The following is a 24,051-nucleotide window of genomic DNA, read 5'->3' on the forward strand; positions in this document are numbered from 1 at the left end:
CGGAGGCGCTCCTGCTTTTGGGCAGCAGCACGGGGGCCTTGCGTGCCTCGGCCACCCTTGCTGGGCCCGGCATTCGGGGCAGGGAATGGGAGCAGGACAGCCACGGGGAGGATGGGGAAGGGGGGAGGGGTGGTGAACACCTGGCTGGGGCTGAGCCCTGGGCTGGGGGTTAACGCCCCCTTCCCCCCCGACCCCCCCAACGGAAGCCTTAAGAAGGGAAGGAGGGAGGGAAGAACTTTATAAAGGAGTCAGTAGAGGGCAGTTAAAGAAGGGGATGTGTGAGTGAACTGTAGGAGCTATAATGAAAATCAATTATAGTTGTGTACTGGGGGCAGATTTTAAAAGTAGGAGTCAGAAAAGAAAAAAGATAAATGATATTGAATAATTAGGCAGGTAGATAGATATTAAAACAGTGGAGGTAAGTAGAGAAGGATGTGGATGTGGAAGAGGGAGGGAAGAAAAGTTTTAAAGGGGAGCCAGTAGAACTTAAGAGAATGGGAAGAAGGAAGAAATGCGGGAGGGACCAAAGCAGGTCTGAGGAAGTGAAGAAAAAAATTAAGGTGGGAAGGAAGGGAAAGGGCAGGGAGGTAAAGATAAAGGAAAGAAGAAGGAATGTGGGGAGGGAGGGTAGGAGAAAGATGGGAAGGATGATGGAACAGAAGTAGGAAATGAGAAAAGTTTATAAATGATGAGTCAGTAGGAAAAAGTGTTACACAGAGAGAAAAATTGACAGGGAGAAGCCAATAAGGAAGTCAAATACAATTGTGTGTGAAGGGTTTAAGATTAAAAAAAAAAAACGTTAATAGGGGGGACCAGGCCAGCAGGGGAGGGCACTTAGGGGGATCAAGCAGACAGGCAGAGTGGTTAGGGCAGGCAGGCAGGTGAGCAGTTAGGAGCCAGAGGTCCCAGATTGCGAGGGCTCCCAGATTGGAAAGGGTGCAAGTCGGGCTGAGGGACCTCCCCCCCCCGCCCCTCCCCGTGCACTGGGCCTCTAGTCTTACTATAATGTTTAGGATTCGTTTCACCCATCCCATTCATATTAAAATTACTAGAGGCCTGATGCATGAAATTCGTGTAACAGTAGGCCTTCCTTCCCCTGGCTGCTGGCACTGGCTTCCCTCTGGTACCCAGGACCTGGGCTTCCCTCACAGCCCTGGCTTCATCTGGAAGGTTGTCTGGAAGGACGTCTGGTCTAATTAGCATATTATGCTTTTATTATTATAGATTTTACTTGAAATAACCAATCCATGCCAATGTAATCTTCATAAAATACTTAAATTATTGGCAATTTTAGGAGTTGGAGGTATTGAAATAAACATTAACATAAAAGCTGATCAAGGAGGGCCTGGTCCACAGAAGATGTTTATTTGAAGTAACAAAACAATACAGTTAGTGTTAGATCCAACCACAAAGAGCAAAAGGAATGAAAATTTTGTACAATGCACATAGAAAAACAAGATATTTACTGTGACAACTATATATTTCTAAAATAATACCTCTAAAATCACTCAATTATTGAAATCTATATGAAAACAGAAGGATGTTAATCGCGACAAAGTGCATAAAACCAAACATCAAATTTTGAGCAAATTAACATACTAGGCAATTTTGCTAACAAAGCATGATTTTGTTTTTGTTTGTACACAATCTGCTCAAAACATCTTTATACCAACAGGGTGGGCAGAACATTTAGGTTTAATATCAATTACACAATATTAGCATAAATTTCCACAACTACAGATAGGGTATTGTTTTTTTATTGAGCTGGCAAAGTGACTATACAAACATCAAATTCATTTCTCTGAATTGAGAATTTTATCCAAATAAATGCCACATACCTTCCAGATATATGTATCTTTCTATATCATGTAAATGGCTTTACCCATTTAATAATAAACCATACAAGCATTTAAGAATCATTATATGATTAACAATGTCATGTTCCAGGTTTAACAATTTCATAGGCCAAAAACAAGTTCTTCTTAAAAACTAGTTTTATAAATGCAGTATATATTGCATGAGTAACTGCTGGTATTTTTTAAGAAAATATATTGTGCAATTGAGGCTACCATGTACTGCTGGCAAATCACTATTGTTTATGCAAATGTGAAAAACTGAGTAAAAATTTTTCAAGCTGATCATGATGAAAGGTTACCGCCTTCTTAAAAGATTAAATTGGCATCTTATTAAAAATAATTCGATAAGGGACAAACTAGGTCCCTAGCCCAAAATAAATAAATAAAAAGGTGCATTTTAAAAATGATGCTACTGCAATGCAATGGTTTAAATACCAAAGAACTGTGAAAATGTGCTGTCTGTGATCTGGCATTAATGTAAATTAAGTAAAGGGATCAAAACTGAACTAACAGAGTTTGTGCAGTATTGTAGCCAGGCTTCTAAAATTAGATATAGAAAATATAAATAGACTGCTTTAGGTAATGAGCCACCAGTGTCCAAAATAAGGGAATGAGATTATGAAAAAGCTCAGTTAACTTGATCCAGCGCTCTGAGTAATTCTTCACCCTGCAGTAGGTTTCTGCTGCCTTGTATAGGAGCATTAACTTCACAATCATAACTGGTCAGCTGTGGTAATCCACTCTCATCCATTGATTGCCCGAGGAGTCTACATGCTAAGTCTGGAAAACAAAGAGATATCTAAGTATTCATTCATCTAGTCAATGGTTATTATTAAACACCCACTATGCGATAAGCATTGGGAAAATAAGGCAAATAAACTCTTTCTGGAAGGGTTTTTAGTCTATGGTGTAAAACTGTAAACCATTGGTATGTAAACAAATAAGTGCAATCAAGTGTTACTGGTGCTATGTCAGAAATGTTCACAGGATACAAGGAAGGACAAAGGAGTGCTAAATCAATTTAGAAAAAGGCATAAACATTTACAAGGTTTAGCTTCTATTCAATATTAATAATACATAGACATATCAAAGATAATTACTAAAAAAATAAAGTTCCATCTTGAAATAGCCGTTACAGACATTAGGTAAAATGCTACCTTAGTTTTTAATCTTGCTAAGGAATGAAAACCACTCTCACTTAGAACAAAGCTCTTAAATAAAAAGCCATATAATTCTCCTATTGATATTCAGGACAAAAAGAATAAACTAACCAGAGGGTATTAAAATAATAGTCTTTTGCTCCATTCCATTCTGTTCATTAGATTTGCATCCTTTTACACGTTTCCAAGAAAGTGACGTGGTAGTTGCACGATCATCTGGCTGCTGTAATAATGTTCCCTAAAAAGAGGAAAGTTATTTCAATTTTACTACGTTCAGTTTTTAAAAAAATCAAAAACTTTGATATCAATGAAAGTTTAATAACATGGAGAAGGCAGGCTTCTTAAATCAAATACTGCCCCAAATTGTTCTTAATTCTTTCTCTTACCACTACTAAATGATCAAGACATTTATTTGCCACACATTATGGCTAACAACTTCTCTATAAATTCTTTCCAGTTAATCTTAAAATATCGGTATGGGTTACAAGAACATTGACTTAACAAAACTATTGTGTTTTGGGAATAAGAAGGGGAAATTAACTAAAGGGAAGAGAACAAGACTGGTGGTGATGTTGGGTGGAATAAGGGGAGAACATCACATTTTACTCAAAATACATCTGTATTATCTGAAATTTTTACACTGAGAATGTATTCATTGTCTTTGTTTTTAAGAAAGTGTGTATAAAGTAAAAAAAAGACCAATGTTTAATTCTAAAAATACAACTTTAGTATTTAGAAGAAACAAGGAATTATCTATATACTAGAGGCCCGGTGCTGAAATTCGTGCATGGGGCGTGTGTGGGGGTGTCCCCTCAGCCCAGCCTGCACCCTCTCCATTCCGGGACCCCTCAGGGGATGTCTGACTGCCAGTTTAGGCCCGATCCCAGGGGGCGCAATCGGACATCCCTCCCCCAATCCAGGACCGCTGGCTCCTAACCACTGGCCTGCCTGCCCGATCGCCCCTAACCACTCTACCTGCCTGCCTGATCGCCCAGCCTAATCATCCCTAACTGCCTCTGCCTGCCAGCCTGGTCACCCTCAACTGCCCACCGCCCCCTCCGGCCTGGTTGCCCCTAACTCCCCCCAACCCCCCCGCTGGCCTGGTCGCCCCATGCAGCCTGCTGTTCAGTTGTTTCATGAGGGTGTCTCAACCAATTTGCATATCCCTCTATTATTACTACAGATGTAACTTATAAAGAGAACATTAGCTAGACTAGAAAAGGCAAACACATACTCTTACACTTACAATTCCTACTGCTTGAAAAAGTGAACCATCATGTTCTATTTTTCGTTTTCTTTGAGCATTCTGCAAAGCTAGTATCTTTGGATTTAGTTCTTCCTCAGGAACAGTAGTTCTGAAAGAAAAAAATTTAAATAAAAATGTGGTTGTTTTATTATTTTTTAGAACTATCCAAGTAGCTTTTTTCAACAAAATATATTTATACTAGAGGCCTGGTGCACATATTTGTGCACGGATGGGGTCTCCTGGCCTGGCTGACAATTGGGGCCGATTGGGGTCAATAGGGGCCAGCTGGCTGGGGGAAGGGACCATGGGAGGTTGGCCAGCAGAGGGAGGTTGGCTGTGGGAGCACACTGACCACCAGGGGGCAGACGCTCAACGCTGAAGCTGAATTTTCAGAACAAAATATCCTAAAATTTGCATTTTTCTATTAATAGAAGTGAACTAGATTGATATCTTTATAAGTTAAAAACTTAAATATTGGCCTTTCATTCCATCTAATATAATTCAGATAATCTCGGGACTACTGTGATAAAAAATTAATTTCACACTTGCATAGCATTTTCAGTTCATAAAACATTTCATGTTCATTAGTTCATTTTAATTTCACTCCAATCCCAAAGATAGTAACATATATATATATAATACCCATTTTATAAATGAGAAACCTGAGGCCCATTAGGTAAATATCTCAAAGTCCCACTGCTAATTAGTTGTGGATATGGAAGTACATTCTAGATCTCTTTAGATCCATGCCCTCCCAGTGATCTTCCTACTAAGTCAATTTGCCTCCAGTATTGATATGTTATCAAACCTGCATCTAAAATTAATATTAAATAGTGAAGAACTACTTGGTGGGTCAAATACATCAATTTTATCATAGCTACTTTGTCTTCTCAAGAACTTCCCCATCAATACATTAATCATAAATGGCTCCTTGCTCTGTTTCACATATAGTTGAGAATGTATATGGGCAGGTAACACACTGAGTGGCCAGATTATTATGACCACCCCATCAGTACAATGAAATGAATTAGTTATGCAAATAATAATAATAATAATAATAATAAAACCTTGAGAGTATTTTCTTAGGAAGTTTTCAATATTCAGTATTTTTGGAAGTGTCAATGAAGTACTGATGGGGTGGTCATAATAATCTGGCCCATCATAATAATCTGGCCACTCAATGTATATTACTCTAACTCAGTGGTTCTCAACCTTCCTAATGCCGCGACCTTTTAATACAGTTCCTCATGTTGTGGTGACCCCCAACCATAAAATTACTTTCGTTGCTACTTCATAACTGTAATTTTGCTACTGTTATGAATCGTAATGTAAATATCTGATATGCTATATGTGTTTTCCGATGGTCTCGACCCACAGGTTGAGAACCGCTGCCTAACTCCTTCCTACATGCAGTTTTGTAAAATGTCCAATATACAGACAGGCAGGTTTTAAAATTCTTACATAACTATATTATCTTTATGATGTATAATTCAGTGTATAGTGTAAATATCACCTCAGTAGTACTTTTTAAAAAAATGATTTTAGATAGAGGAAGGGAGGGAGGGGGAGGGAGAGAGAACGGGAAATATCCATGTGAGAGAAAAACATCATCACCTTTTGGTGTATGGAACAATGCTCCAACCAACTGAGCCACACCGGCAAGGGCAATAGCAGTACTTTTAATGGTTATCTTTAATCTTTGCTATAAAGCTGTCTGACTTAGTATAGCACTTTGATTTTGCAAATAACTACCTAGAGAAATAGTAACGAAAAAGCCCCTATAGTTTATAAAATTCATCTCGTAAGGTATTTAGTGCATACTATAGTGGAACTAATGTAAAAAAAAAATTGCTAACGTGATTTGATACTAAGACTTTGGTTTTGACAACTATATAGTTGTTCAGAAAACTGAATATTCATAGTTTCCTGTAGCTACTAGTAAACTGTAAAAAGGTCATTGTCATCACCATTATATTACTACTAGAGGCCCGGTGCATGAAAATTCATGCACGGCCTGCCCCCTCTCACATCCAGGAACCCTCAGGGGATGTCCTACTGATGGCTTAGGCCTGCTCCCCGCCTAAGCCGTAGTCTGGCCTCCCTCTGCAGGAGGCGACCGAGTGGATCAGGGGAAGGTGCCGCCCCCATCACCCCGCCGCCGCCTCTGGCCTCCCTCTGCTGGAGGCAACCAGGCCAATTAGGGGAAGGTGCCGCCCCCATTACCCTGCTGCTGCTGCTGCTGCCAGCCACCACGGCTTTGTCCGGAAGGACTTTTGGCTATCCGGTCTAATTAGCATATTATGCTTTTATTATTATAGAGGATATTCATTCATCTGACCACACAATAACCATTCATTGTATAGCTACTACACAATAGGGACTGAATTAAGTATTAATACCACTAAAATGTCAACAAAGACACTGTCATTGCCCTAAAGCAGCGGTCACCAACCAGTGGTCTGCGGACCCACAAGGTTGGCGACCACTGCCCTAGTGGAACTTGGAATTTAAAGTCAGTTGGTTAACATAGTAATTTATAAAGTAATGTAAAATGCTCCTTTTTATATCTAAAGCTCCAAGATCTTTTCTTATGTCTAGGAAAAGGCCTCTCCCAGCACTCTAGATCAAAGAAAGCATTGATTCAAGGCAGAAGCAATATGCTATGAGCCCTCGCTATGGCAGTGCCTTTCCCCATTGCTACTGATATCTGGATCAGTCTAGGCACAGTAGAAAAAGAATCATTTTTCTCCTACACACACTGCCCCACTGACTAGCTAAAACTTATTTCCTGTAACTAGAGCTTTAAATTTAAAACATGTTAAATCCCATTACAAATTATATACATAAAGTATAACTTAAAATGTGTTTGGTGTCCAGATATTTGCTTAAATTTACTCCACAGAAACAATGTCATAAAATCAGGCTTAGATTCCTGCTGTAGCTCTTAAAACCCTATTTAACCTATAAAATGTAATGTTCTATAAATAAGTAATGAAAAATATGCCCAGTGGTGTGGCTTAGTGGTTGAGCGTTGACCTATGAACTAGGAGATCACGGTTTGATTCCTGATCAGGGCACATGCCTGGTTGCAGGCTCAGTCCCTAGTGTGGGTGTGCAGGAGGCAGCCAATCAATGATTCTCATCGATATTTCTCTTTCGCTCTCTCCCTTCATCTCTGAAATCAGTGAAAATGCATTTTTAAAAAATAAAAACAATTATAACTATACATAAAATTTAAAAAGAAGTCTTATAAATATCTATACTGAATACTGAGGATTGAAGACCTTCAGGCTCACTGTGGAATTGGAAATACCCTGAAGTAGGAAGGACTTTTTTCAGGTAAGCTAAAAAAGTGCTCCATGAAACAGAAGCAGTGAGAATAAACTAGCCTGATTTAACCAACCATAAGAAACCAAGCCAGCCCTAGTTGGTTTGGCTCAGTGGATAGAGTGTTGGACTATGGACTGGAAGGTCCTGGGTTCAATTATGGTCAAGGGCATATGCTCAGGATGTGGGCTTGATCCCTAGTAGGGGGTGTGCAGGAGGTAGCTGATCAATGATACTCTCTCATCATTGATGTTTCTATTTCTCTCTCCCTCTCCCTTCCTCTCTAAAATCAATACACACACACACCAAGCCAGTTTTTGTACATTTACAGAACTTACTGGCTAGATTTTATTTTTAGAGGTATTAGAAGACCCTACATTTAGATAGGTGATATGACTCTTTTAGAGAAAATAAATACATAAACTAATTTAGAAATAGTTCCTAGAGTGCTTGTTCTAAGTTCAAAATTTGTATATCAATTTTATGTACTTTAAAGCATATTACATCATAAAGTTTGCTACATTTAGAAATAATTTACCATCATACACATTTTCTAAAAAATAAAAGAACTATAACTTTAATGTTACACATAAATAAATACCTTTGACTCAAAGTGATAGATAACACGTTAGGGCTTCTTGGATGAGATTTTTCTGTCTGTTCTATAACTCCTTTTCCTGCTCTGTTTGGTGAGGCTGTCCGACTTCGATTATCACTATATGGTGATGTTGTGGTACTAGAAGTTTCTTTAGGTACGTGGGTAGGAGATGGAGATGCAATCAATATTTTAATGTCTTCCATACCATCTTTTGTGAGTGTTTTTAATTCATCAGTGGTGGCAGTGGTAGTGGTGGTGGTAACAGGTGGTTCTTCCATTTGAGTCAGCTGGAATACTGTAACTGTGCTCGCACTTTGAGGGCTTGTAGAACTGCTTTCCAATGGTGACAACTGATCAAAGGAACGTAACTGGAAGTCATCATCCATTGGGATATAAGGAGCTAACATCTCCAAGTCTAAATCAGTGTCCTATAAAACAACAAATGTATGAGTTTTTACAATGGCCGCATCTTACAAAAGAAAAACAAGTTAAACTCAAAGTCATTAGACTAAAAATTTAATAAAGATTAATGTAAAATGTAATAAACAAATTCATATACCTGAGTAGAAAATGGATTCTTTGCTTCCGTGTCTTCAGCAAAAAGTTTCTCAACCAATTCCAACTTGAATTCATTGACCATATCACTATCAACATCAAAACAATACTCACTGGGACTGGTAGGCTGTAAAAGGAATTAAATGTATTCACTTTCCCAGAATAAGCCTCTGTGTTTTGCTAGTTGTTAGAATTCTCCAACCAGATCTCAGACAATACACAACAAAGTCCATTTGTTCTATCAAATTTCATCTAACTAGTGAAAAGTTAAATTTTTGAGCTTACACTTTTAACAATTTTTGCTAATACAATAGCTTCCCCTTATCTGAGGTTTCACTTTCTGCAGTTTCTCAGTTACCTGTGGACAACTCAGGTCTGAAAACATTAAATGTGAAATCCCAAAAGTAAGCAATTGGTAAGTTTTAAATTTTGCATTGTTCTGAGTGTAATGAAATTTTGCACTGTCCCACTATGTCCTGCCATGGACATGAATCATCCCTTTGTCCAGCATATCCACACTATATACACTACCTATCCATTAGTCACTTAGTAGCCATCTTGGTTATCAGATCAATTGTCACAGTATTGCAGTGCTGTGTAACCAGAGATTAGGATGTGTTCTCCAGAAGGCTATGAGATGTCAAATCTCCTACTTTTAGCTTGCCAGTTTTGATTCCATAAATACTTAATATGAAATTATTTACCACCTATTAAAACTTATTTATGCCTCATTTATCAAGTCATCATATTCAGATCTGTTACCCAACTCTTGAGCATATTTTTAGATACAGGAAGCTCTAAAGTTGAAGCACTCTAGATTTAGAAATAGAGCCCTATGTGATACCTTTAGTCTTAGCCCAACCTTGCCCTTAAAAAGAACTTCTATTGTGAGAGAACTTGCATAAAAAACAGCTATTACGTATTTACTCTATGTTAGATTCGGTATTTTCATGTTATACTTACCGAAAATTTCAAAATAGTAATGGAAACTGTACTAAACTGGGCAGAGCTTAGGGTCCTTTCGCTTTTAAGCCTTTTGCTGCTGGACAATTCTCCAACTCAATGGTTAATATGTATGGGCTTAGACCTATCATAGGCACAAACAGTTTTTTCTCTGTGGATGTCTAAATTCAAGGTTTTTATTTTTGTCTTATTGATATAGAGGAGCAACCTAAGTTTTTCCTTTAGATTTCTGTTAAGCCAGTTCTTTCCCATGTTCCACTGAGGTCCAAGTCAAGCTCTTAACAATTACTGCAGTAATTTTAAAGTGCTAAAATGCACAAAAACAAAATCCATGACATGTGGTTCAAATTAAAGTTTGAATAAAATCTACAAATACATTCTTTCCTGAACATTAAAATCTGAAATTTATCCTTTTTTTATTACATCACAACACCTACCTCAGGCGAACTTTGTCTAGTACTTCCATCAGAAGGACTAGCGGGCTGATCTTGAATCTGGGGCATGGTAAAAGAAAGTTCCAATGACTCTGGATTTGGTTCTAATTTTAATGCAACTTCCTCATTGAGTGCAGGGTCGGCACTACTTCGAAGTGGCTCTGGAGTTTCAGAGGCAGGTAATGGAGACATTGCCAAATTTATACTCTGTAATTTTTCATTAGATGAGGGGAGCATTACATCATTATATAATGGAACTTCCTCAAGTTGTTGGTCATCAGTTTCTGTGTCTGTAGGGGGAAAAAAAAATCCATTTAAAGAATATCTAGATTTTAACGTATATAGAGTATGTCCCCTTTTACCAAAGGTTTGTCTAGTTCGCTCAAACAACAAAAACGTTAGCCAATTTTCCTTAATCAGAAAGTTTACAGATACTATGGTATAACCATAAGTCTGAATTATCTTTCTAACCCACTACTGACAACTCCTATTAATCTACATGACATAAAAAACCCAGTAATTCCAACCATTTCTTCATTAAAATTTACCCTAGTTTGAAATTACAATTTTCATTTTTAATGTTTGATATTGGTATGACTGCTTATTTATCCTTTAATGCAACTATACCAATTGCTATATAATTTTGCTAAATCGTGGAGAAAATATGACAGAATATAGAAATAGAAGAGTAGCTGAGAAAAATTAAAGTGGGGAGAAGAAATACCTTAAGGACACTTTGAAGCACAATTTCTAACAATGTGACAAAAACAGGAATGCTGAGAAATTACAGAGGCAAAATGTTTAAGCAAATACTTTTAAGAAGACTATGAAAAATGAAATATATAAGACCATGACGTCCAAATGATTACCAACAAAGTATGTTAGCATCAAGTTCAGTTAAAATGGGCTTGCATCAGCAGACACAATTTAGGCAATTAACAAACTAACTAAAGACCCACCATTGCTGCCAAAATCTAAAGATATGATTGTGTCTCCAGCTGCTGGGGCCAGCAAAGTTAAAGCATCAGGTTCCTTCTTAAGTTTATCAAAGAGGCTACTTGTATCTTCTGATTCAACTTTGGTGAATAGCTGAGTCATTTTCATATCTGAAGATTCAACTGGTTTGAGGACACATTCTGTTTGTTGAAGGGAGAAGATCAAGTCGTGCTGAATAATACCACTGTCAAAAAGAGAGATCAGTAATTCTTAAATGAGCAGTTGACACAATGGGGGTAGAGGAAAAGGGACTCTTATCTCTTAAAAAATTCTCCTTTATGAAAAGGAACATTTTAAGATCTTGTGACCTAATCTCTCATTCATTTAGGGTTAAAATACCAATATGAAATAAAGACCTATTAAAATTCACAGTATAAGATAATTCAAATATTTGACTAATTTCAATTAAGAAACTTCAGCTATCCTTTTGGGAAGAGTGGTGGTGACAAAGAAATGTAACAGTCAAGTACATAAAAGACATAAATAGACCTTCCCAATTTTTATGTTGACTCATATAATGAAATTGGCACAGAAGAATTCTTTGGCAATAGGACGGTCCTAGAATATAAAGATATATAGGTAAATGACTCAGGTCTTTCTTTCTAAGAGGGGTGCCATATTTTCTTTAGGGGTAGGAAAATGATATGGTGATATCATCTGTGGGGGTAGAGTTGGAAAGAGATAATAGCTCCATATTCATTTGGTTTAAATATAAATGTTATTGCTCCTTTCATCAACAAATAGTATTTACTATGTGAAATAAACTGATACAAAAATAAAATATCCAACCCACGCATGTCAAACTCAAAGGCTAACACGGGCCAAATAAACAAGGTTTAAGTTTATGCAGGCCGCAAAAAACAAAACCTTAAATTTTCATAGAAACATAGGTTTATTTCGATAAAGACATGCTGAATACAAAGGGCTGAAATAAAAGAATAATTGTTAACATAAAATAATAGAACATTTTAATAAAAATTATTTTTTCTTGAACATAAACTTACCAGACACTGAATAACTGCACAAATCAATAAGTGTAACACAAATAAACCTATTTTGCCGTAACCTGTTTGGCTCAGTGGATAGAGCGTTGGCCTGCAGACTGAAAGGTCCCAGGTTCGATTCTGGTCAAGGGCATGTACCTTGGTTGCGGGCAAATCCCCAGTAGGGGGTGTGCAGGAGGCAGCTGATCGATGTTTCTCTCTCATCGATGTTTCTAACTCTCTATCCCTCTCCCTTCCTCTCTGTAAAAAATCAATCACGAAAAGCAAAATATTTCCTGTTGCGCATACCAAACAAGTCAGTACAAGAGACTAATGATGGCAATCTGCTTTAACTAGTATTGCTTGAACAACACACACACACACACACACACACACACAAAAGGCTAATATGCAGAGTGTCCCTTCGGGAGTTTGATCGGGAGACGGGTAGTTTGATTACTCGCTATGATGAGCGCTGACCACCAGGGGGCAGCGCGGAATAAAGGAAGGCCCCAGCCGGCAGCCAGAAGGCCCTGATTCAGCCCTGATCACCAGCCAGGACTAGAGACCCTACCCATGTGTGAATTTTGTGCACCGGGCCTCTAGTTATGTATAACAGGATATTGTAAAAATTAAGTTACAACATTTTTAAAGAAATGTTTCTTACATACCATTATATTGGCTGGGCCGCAAAAATATTCATTGTGGGCCGCATGCGGCTCGTGGCCCGCAAGTTTGACATGCTTGAGCCAACCCTTTCCTTCAAGTTTATAGAACACCCAACCCTTTCCCTCAAGTTTTATAGACCAGTGTGAAAGTAAATGTGCAAACAAAGTAATGATTGCTAAAATGGAGAAGGCTTGCTTCAGAGAGGGGCCCACAAGCTGAAACTTGGACTCAAATAGTATTTGTTAGGTAGACTGAGATGAGGGGGGGAAAGGGCATTCCAAGTAATTGATTCTTATGTAATGGGAAAGTCACCAAAACTCTTTGGCACTAATATTAAAACATTAAAGGATGGTGTCAGAATTGGCAAAAATAAAAACAAATGACCAAAGTCTTCCTAGCCATAGATGTTAGAAAGAGGGCTGCAATTATGAAAGCATGGGCGTAAGGAGATAATGACAAGAAATGATGCTCTGCAAGTAGGTGAGGCTTTATCATGGAGGTGACCAGGGGATCTTTAAAACAATTCTAAAGAAAATGAGATGAGCAGGTATATACATGCAAGAAAAACCAGCGTGGTGGTAATGTGGAAGATGGACTAACTGGGGACATTTGCCTACTGAAATTGATCAAATGAAAGATTCGTTTATGATATCTATAACATTCACAAGCCCATCAGCTAAGGGAACAACTCAAGAATATTCAAGAACCATGTATCACATTATACAGCCTTTTATAGTAATCTCACATAGAATTTAATTTAGTTCTCATATAACCTTTTGAATTAAGTATTATCATCTCTCAAATATGAATGAAATTCAGAGAAATGAGACTTTCCCAAGTTTATGGAGAAATGACAGAGCTACGACACAAACCTAACTATTCCAAGGCCAGTATTGTTCCTACAAAAATAACATAGCTGTTGTGAGATAATACATGCTGACAGCTGTATGACTAGAACAAACTAATCCATAGATCTGGTATTTTTTTAAGGTCTTTTAAAAAATGGGAGTGAAAAGAATGGGGATAGACAGCTTTTGGTAGTAGTGGAATCACTGTAGAAAAGCTGGCCTGGAAACACAGATTAGAGTACTGAAAACCTAACTAGGTAGAAATGAGAAAATAAAATTCAGTTAATGTTGAAAACCTTTTCTCCCTTTAAAAGTAGAGTATCCAAAAAGAGTTATTACTTATTTTCCCAAAATATTTATTTTCCAAGCTTACCTCACAACAAAATTTACGCAGACAATGCATTGTGGTTGAGAGTTCTTAGTGTTATATATGACAGTTGCTTGAGTTTCAACCCAGACATAACCACCTCTTTTGGCAAGCATCCTGTACTGTCCTGTGGTTACTTGTCCTTTAGTAAACACTAGGAGTAAAATGGAAAGAGTCATGCGGAGAAAATAACAACTGAACTGTCACTCAAATGGATGCTAAATGTTGATCGTTGTTTTAGAAAAGGAGAGATGTTTACATTAATGGAATCAGTTGTAATTGTTTAAATTGAAAGAGAAAAAGCCCCAGCATAGCTGAAAATGTAACCAATTTTACTCTTCTAACACCCAAAATAAATTCCTGTCACTTTAAATAAAATCAAAGCCAGAAATGAGGGACAACAGTGACTAAAATTCCTTTACTGACTAGAGAATGAATAATAATCTCTAGCAAGAACATTCAAGAAAGAAGTATTGCTCTTATTTTCTTAAATCCCCGCTATAGTTTCCAGAGAACCAAAGATGCTTCAAATAGCTATGCTAGCATATTTGAATCTCAATTGATATGCTGAAGTCTTTGGCACTTTAGGGAATCTTAATTACTGATTTGGGAGAAAGTACTAGAGAAATAGTAAAGATGATTATTATCATGAATACTGGTGGCCATTTGGTAGTTCATGACTAATAACATTCAGTGACATTCAGGCATCCCCAATCATACTGGGAAGTCATTTTCAGGTACAGATTCAACAGGCAAATGAAAAATTCCAAAGTTTTACTTATCGTGGGATATTTAAATAATGTTTGAGTAAAATTGAAAAATGTATCTTATGTCCAGGGTACTTATTACCACTAGTACATGCTGTTAATCACCTTCACTTCACTAAACAATTCACTTCACCGCACAATTATTTTCTGAATGCTTTGTATGAATTCTGAAAATGATGCTACAATATCCTGCAATATATTTTTTGAGCCTTTGTATTTAAAACACCTGGGAAGTTTTAGATATCAAATGATTCTGCTTTAACTAGTATTGCTTGAACAAATATAAAGCATAGATTTAATGGTTAAGATCCTTTAGGAAGAGTTTTGTTAAGATATATCTAGAAAGACTGGTTAATATTAACCAAAAAGTTAAATGTACGTAGCTGTATGACCAAAAAGTAGAGACTGAAAAGAGTTAAAAGAGAATATCAATGAGTTACTCCATTGTGCTTACTATCATGATGAGTTTTGGTCAGATGATCAGAGTCCAAAGCATGATAATATTCATAAATTGAGCGGCCCAAAAGTTCTTCTGGTTCATATCCCATTAATTCAGTAATTCTGTTAAATAAAAAATATAATAAGAAAAAAGAGAAATTAACTGATAATGAAAAACTTTCCTTCTTTACGGTAATGAATATGCATTAATCTTATGAACAAATGAATTTTTTTTAAAAAAAGAGCATTTTCCTTTGCCGAAAATAAATTTACATCTCATCTTTAGTAACTCTGCAGTTAATAAATATGGCACCATCTGTTTCTTTTAAGTTCTCTGGATTCACCCTGTTATCTAACCCTTTAATCCCTTTCATTCAAACACGTTACCTAGTTTTATCACATTGTATTGTATATACTTTTGGTAACAAGACAGGTTATTAATAAATAGATATGAAGTACTGCAAAATTAAATGGCAAATGTCATAAAGGTAGTTACTAACACTTAATTTAAAATATATAGATTAAATCCAGAACACTATCTTGCCAAAAAGTCAGATTCCTATGTGTGTGTGTGTGTGTGTGTGTGTGTACACACAATCACATTCTTCATAAAAAAGGTCCACTAGGCAAGGCTTCATTTTGGGGGATCAATATCCACTACAAAATTTCAGTATCATTAACCAAAGAGTATCTACATTAAATGGGAATAAAGGAAAACCTATTATGTTGGTTTTAGAAGACGCTCTTGTACTTCATTTTGGAAATTAATTACATAAAATCACAGGAATTCATTTCAGATGAAACAATGCTATCAAACTGCAAGATGACTAGAACAAAATCCTTCCGATTTTCTGGCAGTTCCTTTAGGACAGAGACTAAATCTTACTATTCTCTGTAACCACAGTCTGAAATGGAACCCTTTTCATGGGAAAGAGAAAGCTCTTCTTAGCACTTCTTAGAAGAGAAATGTTCTCTTCTTTTCTGAAAGCAAAACATGAGGTAAGCTTTATTTCTCAGAGTTTAGATTTCAAGGGACTTTCTGAGGTGTAAACAGAGGTTCCATAACAATATTAATGTGTCCAAAAATACCACCCCCCCAAATGAAATCACACCTCAATTTTAATTACAGAAAGCACACAGGGAAGATATTCTTCTCCTAAGAAATGTGTAAAAATAATACTGTTGTTTTTTCACACTTTAAGGAAAGATCTGTTGTAATTTATTCCAAAACAAACAAACAAACAAACAAACAGAAAGGTGATTTGTAAACAAAACAAAACAAAACAAAAATTAAGCCAACTCAAGCCAAAATCCAAAATTCTTTACAAAGGGACCTCCCTAAACATGTCTACACTAGGTGGCAGCATTTCAAAGGAAACCATTGTTTTAAAAAAACCCACAACAGCCTTCTTTCTTTAAATTATGCTTTGAAAATAATTTTAATTGGTCTTCTGTAGCTTATACTAGTATGTTTAAATAATATTCCCATGAAATTAATTTTTTCATTATTTATACCTTTATATGTCTGTATGCCTGGCACTGTTCTAGGTATGAAATGGAAAGACAAAATTCAACATGTGGCTAATCTTCTAGTACACTTACCATACTACTTAAGAATAATGTGGTAAGCATAGGAATCAGAGACACCACCCTGAAAATTCAACATGCAGCTAATCTTCTAGTACACTTACCATACTACTTAATAATGTGGTAAGCATAGGAATCAGAGACACCACCCTTACCCACAAGAAGGAATGGTGGGATAAAGGATGCTTTCTATAGGAGATTTATGAGTTGAGTATAGAAGAGTCAAAGAGAGAACAAAACCACTTCAGGAAGAAGATACACCACAAGCAAAGACAGAGATGAGAAAATGCTTGGCACTGTATAGCGAACAAAGACTGGTGTGGTTAGAGGGGGCAAGCAGAAAGAGATGAGGCCAGAAAAGTAGGTAGGAGAATCAGATTAATGAGGGTCTTGTATATTATGTTAATAAACTCTGATTTAATCAGATGTCAATCAGTGCTTCTCAATCTGAGTTGAGATATGTCTACCACTAGGGATGCAAGATGTCAAAACATACTAGTAAATATTTCCCTAGAAGGCCAATTTTTTTCATATTGGAGGAAGAAAGGTAAAAAGTGAACTTTAGAGAATTACAAACCTTATATTCTGTACCAAAAAGGAGAGGAGTAATCCAGAAAATCTGATAAAAGTATTTTTAATGGACTAAAAACCTGTGATCTAAAACAACTATTCAGTGTACCACTTATTCACTGTAAGTGTCTGGAGGGCAGAACTGTTAATCTTCATTTCTACTTTAGTGCCAGTTACAGTGTCATGCACATAGTAGGTGCTCAAATTAACATGTTGAATGATTGTAAGTGGAAATCTGTATAGTAAATAAAAGCTATTTACGGGATATTTTAGATGTGAGAAGTTTGATGTGTTAGATTTTACAATTTTTTATCTTTGTTCTTAGGGGTTAGAGATGTGAAGTTCCTACAAAGAACTCTAAGCAGAAAAATAACTAGTTAAACTCAAAACCTTACTTCGCTGAATTCTAAACTGGCTGTCTTTACTCCTCTGTCATGATCATTTTATTAATTTTCTGAAATAACCTTTCTCTTTCTAGCTTCATCACTTTCCTTTTTCCCAGCCTACCCCTACACTTTGTTACTAAATTCAAAAAATAAAAAATAATTCCTCAAAAAAGGAGGGCATTTCTGTTCTATCATACATTCACATGAATACTGCCAGTAAATGCCATAAAATACTTCTTAGCTCTATCTTCATTTTTCTTAAAAAGTTGACACCAGAGTTTGTGAAGCACTCATTATGTGTGCTAGGCACTCAACAAACTCTTTTGATCCTAGTAACAGCCTTTTGAAGTATGACCCTCATTTTAGCTAAGAAACATGAGATTTAGAACAGTTCAGTTCTAAGACCAAGGCTACACTGTAAGTACCAGAGCTGCAGGCCAGGACTGAATCCAGGATTATGTGATTCCAAAGCCAGCACTCTTAACATTTCCTTGTCCAATGGGGTGAGGCATTCTTAACTACATTATGGCTAAATGCTTAAAACTGGCTTTCTCATATAATCTTCACAATGACCTATAAAATAGGTGTTACTAAAGTTGAAAAAACTGAACTAATGAGTCCAAGATCATTTCCCAAAAAGGCAGTAAAGTCAGGACTTAATAGTCTGGCTACAGAATCTATGCCGTTAGCCATAGAATTTTTTAGTGAAAAAAAAAAAAAATGGGACAAGCAGGCAAATAATGGTAACAGTAGAATAAATGCTATGACAGAGACATATAGAAACATGGGGAGTGCTCTGGCTATAGGTGTAGGAGACACACCAGAAGGGGTTCGCCCTCCTACTGATTAATCTGGAGAAGTGGGCAGAGGCCAGATCATAAATATCCTTGGTTGGCCGGAGGAAAACCGGTGCCAGCAGCCAGGGGAAGGAAGGCCTATTGCGCGAATCTTCGTGCAACGGGCTTCTAGTTAAGTATAAAGAGGGTAAAAAAAAAAAAGGATGACTTCCAAATTTTTGCTGGAGTTATGTGCCTACAGTGGTATATTTAATCATGATAGGTATTATAGGAAGAAAGCCAGTTTTTGAAGTTATTATTTGGGGCAGTAGTAGTGCAGTTCAGTTATAGAAAGATTTAGTTTACAATATGGTAGAGGATCTATCCAGAAAAAAAATTAAATTGGTAATTAAATAGAAATATTTAGGAATATAAATTTGGAAATGGCAATAGAAACCATAGGCAGGGATTAAGCTGCTCAGGAAAAATCCACAGGGCGAGGAGATGACCACATACTTTTCTTTCTAGTCCATAACCAAAAGTAATCGATCCTTCCTCACATTATGTATTGTGTATCTTTGAAATATATTTATTTTCTCTATAAATTAATGAGTCCCTAAAGGAAAAAAAAAACACCTCATCTTAATAATTTCTGAAAAGCATATGGTAACGTATTCATAGTACAAAGTAAGTATTCAATGTGGCTGAACTAATCTACAAAGTTAATATTACTGAGTTCTAGGATGTATTATGGTATTTAGCTTAGTAGAAGTCTTTACTATAAAATAAATAGTTTTTTAAAAGTTGTGGATTAATGAAAATTTTCAAGTTATATTTTATATCTCACTTACCTTTCATCACAATAAGAAAATTTCATATCCAGGCTGTGTCGACTGAGAAAAGTCTTGCTATCTAATGGAATTTCAATATTTGATGGATGAGGAATGGGTTCACAAATCAGCACCAAGCACGTCATAGGTGGTTTCTTATACCCACACTGAGACTGGTTACCGTTGGTATCGTACACATGAATATGTCCTGTGCAGTGAAGTACCTGTGTATGAAGAAAAAGCAGTTTTTTCTAAATATACAATGCTAGAAAAAAACAAAATACAGCAATAAGTAGTTGAGTCTGATATGGCAAGTAAGCATTAGTAAAAATTTACTGTCATTAGTAGATAAACTATATTTCTGAAAATCAATAAATGTTTTCCCTACACCACCCCTGGCCTACTACCTCAGGCCTCACAGTTTAATTACTCTTTTTAAAAATCTCCTTCATACAACAAATCTGTGCTGATTTTTCATTCAGCTGGTCATCATAGCTGTGTGATGGTTATTTCTTGCTTTAATGACAGCTTTAACACAGAGCAAAACAAATGATACAACAATGAATTAAAAATTGAGTTCTATAAAGATTCAAACTCTGAATGGCTGGCAAAGCCAACTGACTAAGTTAGCTCAGTAAGCCAATGTCAATTCACATTATGCCTCAAACTGGCAAATTAATGTACAGTTTGGATGTTAAACCTGCAAATACCAAGGAACAAATCTAGGTTTTCCCTCACAGTGCTAAAGCTACTTAATACTAGCAATGTCAAGATGCATGAAACTCTCTATAAATCAAGTGCATCACCACTCACAAACCATTTTTACTTACCTTCCATGTTGCAGACTTTATGTTCATAGTTCTCCCCCGGCTAGTTAGGGTACACTTCATTCTGAGAAAAAAGCTTCGCTGTGTATTTTGCTCTTTACCCTTTTTCACAAGGCCTAAGGAAAGCAGGAAATAAAGTTTAAAACTTAAATATGCAAATTTGTTACAGTAAGAGTAGCACACCTGGGAGCTGTTCAATTAAACATCCCACCATGAACAAAAAGAGTCACACTCGCTTTGCCCACTCCAACACATCCAGCAACCTAACACTCTGAGTCAGTACTGGATTTGTAACAGCAGTGATTCCGAGTTGGTAGGAATCAACAGTTGAGTAATAGCAGTAATCATTTCACATTCAAGCCAGTAATGTTGGTCAAATTGCAAAGAAATATAAATGTGGTATGAATGTGTCCGCAAACTATGCTATCAGTGCATAAGCAAACCCCCCAAAAAGGAACTTCAGCAAACTCTTCCAAACCTTTATTAAATCTATTAGTTCAATTTATAATAAGTACTCCATTATTTACAGAACTTCTAAAATAGAAAATTTCTTCAATTGCAAATAAACATTTTTATATATCTGATTTTTCCTTAAATCGTTCTATGAAGCAGGCAGGAAACTATTTCTATCTTGTTACTAGGGGGAAAAAAGTAAATGACTTTTCAAAGCCAAATTGGAATTAAATCAATTCAGGTCTATTTACTCATATTCCAAACCTCATATAACTAAAAAATGAGATTACAACACTCAAATAGCAACTTGATTTCTTATCTTCATTGATCAGTCTGATTGAGTATTTATTATTCAGGAACTGGACTAGATATTGCAGGCAATACAAAGATGAATAAGACACACTGCCTTTCCTGAAGAAGTTAAACATTTAGATGCAGGGAAGTTAATGACAATACAATGCAGAGTTAAGTGCCCAAGACTTACAAGAACGCTTTAAAGAAGTATAGAGAGAGCTTAGAAGATAACTTCTAGTCCAGGGGAAATCAGGAAGTTCTTCTTAGAAAGAGACATTAGTATTTTGACAAGTAGAGATGAGTTGAAGGGTATTATTCCAGATAGAAGGAAGAGAAGGAAAAGCACATAGGTGGGGAAAATAGCACATTTGGGGACCAGTACTAGAAAGTTGAGTTTGGCCACAATATAAAGAAAAGAGTAATGAGACAAAATTAGAAGAGAAGGTTAGAGCTGTAGCTCTGGAGGGCTACAATGAATTCAGCCTTAAATATAAAACATGGAGTTTCTAAAAAATTCTGAGGTGGGAAGCACAATCAGGAACTTAAATAACATTAATCTAGCAGCAACATATAGGATGTATAAAAATTAGAATACATGATGGCAATGAGGGACTGAACAGTAGCAGAAGTAAGAAGGATAGCAAAAGATAAATAAAAAGGTAGAACCTATAAAAACTTAAAAATTGATAGAAGTAAGGCAGCAGAGAAATTTTAAGATTTGAAGATTTTTAAGGCTAGTATATTGAAAGAAAAGTGTCAAGTGGAAAAGAAACAAGTAAAGTTTAAATTTTGACCGGGTTAGCTAGAATGTTAGACTCTTGAAGAAGAAGAAGAGGAGTTATAGCTCAGACTTATGATAATGGAACTAGGCAAGTTAGGGCAGTCTTGGTGCTAACACAAGTTATTTGGATTTACCTAAATAAGGATTTAATTTGCCCTCCTTAGAAGTGTTTGAGAATGGATTTTAAAAAGATGCCACACACCATACTGGTCTTAGTTATGGTATAAGGCAGTGATGGCGAACCTTTTGAGCTCGGCGTGTCAGCATTTTGAAAAACCCTAACTTAACTCTGGTGCCAGGTCACATATAGAAATTTTGATATTTGCAACCATAGTAAAACAAAGACTTATACTTTTGATATTTATTTTATATATTTAAATGCCATTTAACAAAGAAAAATCAACCAAAAAAATGTCATAGGTTCGCCATCACTGGTATAAGGGATGTGTGTGGAGGCTGATGGTGGCAACAGTGATCCACATGTAAACTCTTTGGGGTATTTTCAGTCCTTTATAATCTAAGCTTAAATTGGATTGACCTTTGAAACCCAAAGCCGTTGAATTAGAACATGAAGATAAATTTAAACACCAAGGTAGTAGAAAAGTACTAGCATTTTCCTAATGGAAGAAACATTTCTAAAGAAATAAATTTTCAGCCTTCTAAAAAATAAATCATATTTTATAATATCTTATGAAATCTAAAGAATCTTTTTAACATTTAAATGAAAGAATAATAGGATTGGCCCTGGCCAGCAGCTCAGTTGGCTACAGAACTGTCCCGATATGCCATGGTTGCGGGTTCCATCCCTGGTCAAGGCACATACAAGAATCAACCAAAGAATGCATTCATAAGTGGAACAACAAATCGGTTTCTCGCTCTTCCTCTCTCTCCCAAAAATCAATAATAATAAAAAAAGAATAGGACTACATTGTGTAAATACACCAATAATAGCTCTTAGTGTACCATTAAAATGTGATGCACTATAGCAGCCCCTCTTTTCTAAAAGTGAAAATCTGCATTTTTGTTTCTCAATAAAACAAATAAAAAATTAACTGCATTAGGAATGATTTTTCTTAAAAAATGTATTTTATTGATTTTTTTTACAGAGAGGAAGGTGAGAGGGATAGAGAGTTAGAAACATCGATGAGAGAGAAACATCGATCAGCTGCATTCTGCACACGCCCCCCCAATGGGGATGTGCCCGCAACCAAGGTACATGCCCTTGACCGGAATCGAACCCGGGACTCTGCAGTCCGCAGGCCGATGCTCTATCCACTGAGCCAAACCGGTTTGGGCAGGAATGATTTTTAAAAATGTTTATGCGCTTGGTTAAAAACATATATTTAAACTATATTAAGCAGACTATATTTGATTTAGAATAACACATTACCAAATCAAAACAAGACTTCCTAATATCCATCCACTTATGGTCTAGTGATGGAAGCACTGAGCAGTCAATAGAAACCCTAATCCCCTGAATTCATATACTAAATTAATTGACAACCCACACAGGTCTTTGCTTAGCATTTATTTACTCCTCCTTTATAGAATTCTAAAAAGTAAGCATTTGCTTTCCAAGTTCACAGTAAACACACAGTATGAAATTTAAAGACAGGAGAGGGCTCCTACTGCAAAGGTGGCAAATGGCAGTAGAATGTAGTGAGAGTTGGTGAATATGAAAAGAGCTCTAACGTGTGAACTCTAGAGCCAGTCCACCCGAATTTAAGCCATGCTCTACCATTTACCCACCCAGTAATGGGCAAACTACTCAATAACTCTGTGCCCCAATTTCCTCAGTAAAACAGAAATAATAACAGTATCTTCACAGGACTGTTGTGAGGAATACAGGAGTTAAAAAGCACATAAATTCAGAGAACAGTGTCCTGGCACAGTGTAATCTCTGAATAAAGGTTACCTATTATTATAGATGAGATAAGATGAAAAAGAAACCATTAAAAAAACTATTCAAAAGTACTAGAATTTTTAATACAGAAAGCAAACAAACATACACTTAAATTAGAGAGCTGCAAAGAACAACCACAGAGCATAAAGACAAATTTTCATTATAACTTTCAGTCATGAAAGCTACAATGAAAATTTACAAATTATGATCAGGATACTCTATTTAAGAGGGCACAGGTATGAAAAAACTTTCTTGTTAAGTTTTTAAGTGCAGATTCCTGATAGGCTGTAGAGTAAGTAGTAGAGCAGTGACAGAGGGTGCTCTGAGTACAGCAGTCATCTCCTTATCTGGCATTTTGCTTTCTTCAGTTTCATTTACCCACAGTCAACCTCGGGTCCAAAAATAGTAAATGGAAAATTCCAGAAATAAATCATGTT

At 36.4% G+C, this 24,051-nt stretch overlaps 1 protein-coding gene across 1 annotated transcript in view; it reads right to left on the minus strand.

Moving 5' to 3' along the window:
• Nucleotides 1–1,334: 1,334 nt before the first annotated feature.
• The window catches only part of HIF1A (hypoxia inducible factor 1, alpha subunit (basic helix-loop-helix transcription factor)), a 54,796-nt gene continuing 32,079 nt past the window's right edge, over nt 1,335–24,051 (minus strand). Inside the window, exons 5-15 of the mRNA XM_014545934.1 lie at nt 20,187–20,299; nt 19,378–19,580; nt 15,224–15,330; nt 14,009–14,156; nt 11,099–11,319; nt 10,143–10,429; nt 8,747–8,869; nt 8,191–8,615; nt 4,263–4,371; nt 3,128–3,254; nt 1,335–2,636 (exon numbers count right to left, since the gene is read on the minus strand). Coding sequence (XP_014401420.1) covers nt 2,485–2,636; nt 3,128–3,254; nt 4,263–4,371; nt 8,191–8,615; nt 8,747–8,869; nt 10,143–10,429; nt 11,099–11,319; nt 14,009–14,156; nt 15,224–15,330; nt 19,378–19,580; nt 20,187–20,299 — 2,015 coding nt within the window. The 3' untranslated portion in view covers nt 1,335–2,484. The remainder of the gene's footprint in view (nt 2,637–3,127; nt 3,255–4,262; nt 4,372–8,190; nt 8,616–8,746; nt 8,870–10,142; nt 10,430–11,098; nt 11,320–14,008; nt 14,157–15,223; nt 15,331–19,377; nt 19,581–20,186; nt 20,300–24,051) is intronic.

This window comes from Myotis brandtii, unplaced genomic scaffold (genome assembly GCF_000412655.1).
Source record: "Myotis brandtii unplaced genomic scaffold, ASM41265v1 scaffold423, whole genome shotgun sequence".
In the NCBI taxonomy this organism is placed as follows: domain Eukaryota; kingdom Metazoa; phylum Chordata; class Mammalia; order Chiroptera; family Vespertilionidae; genus Myotis; species Myotis brandtii.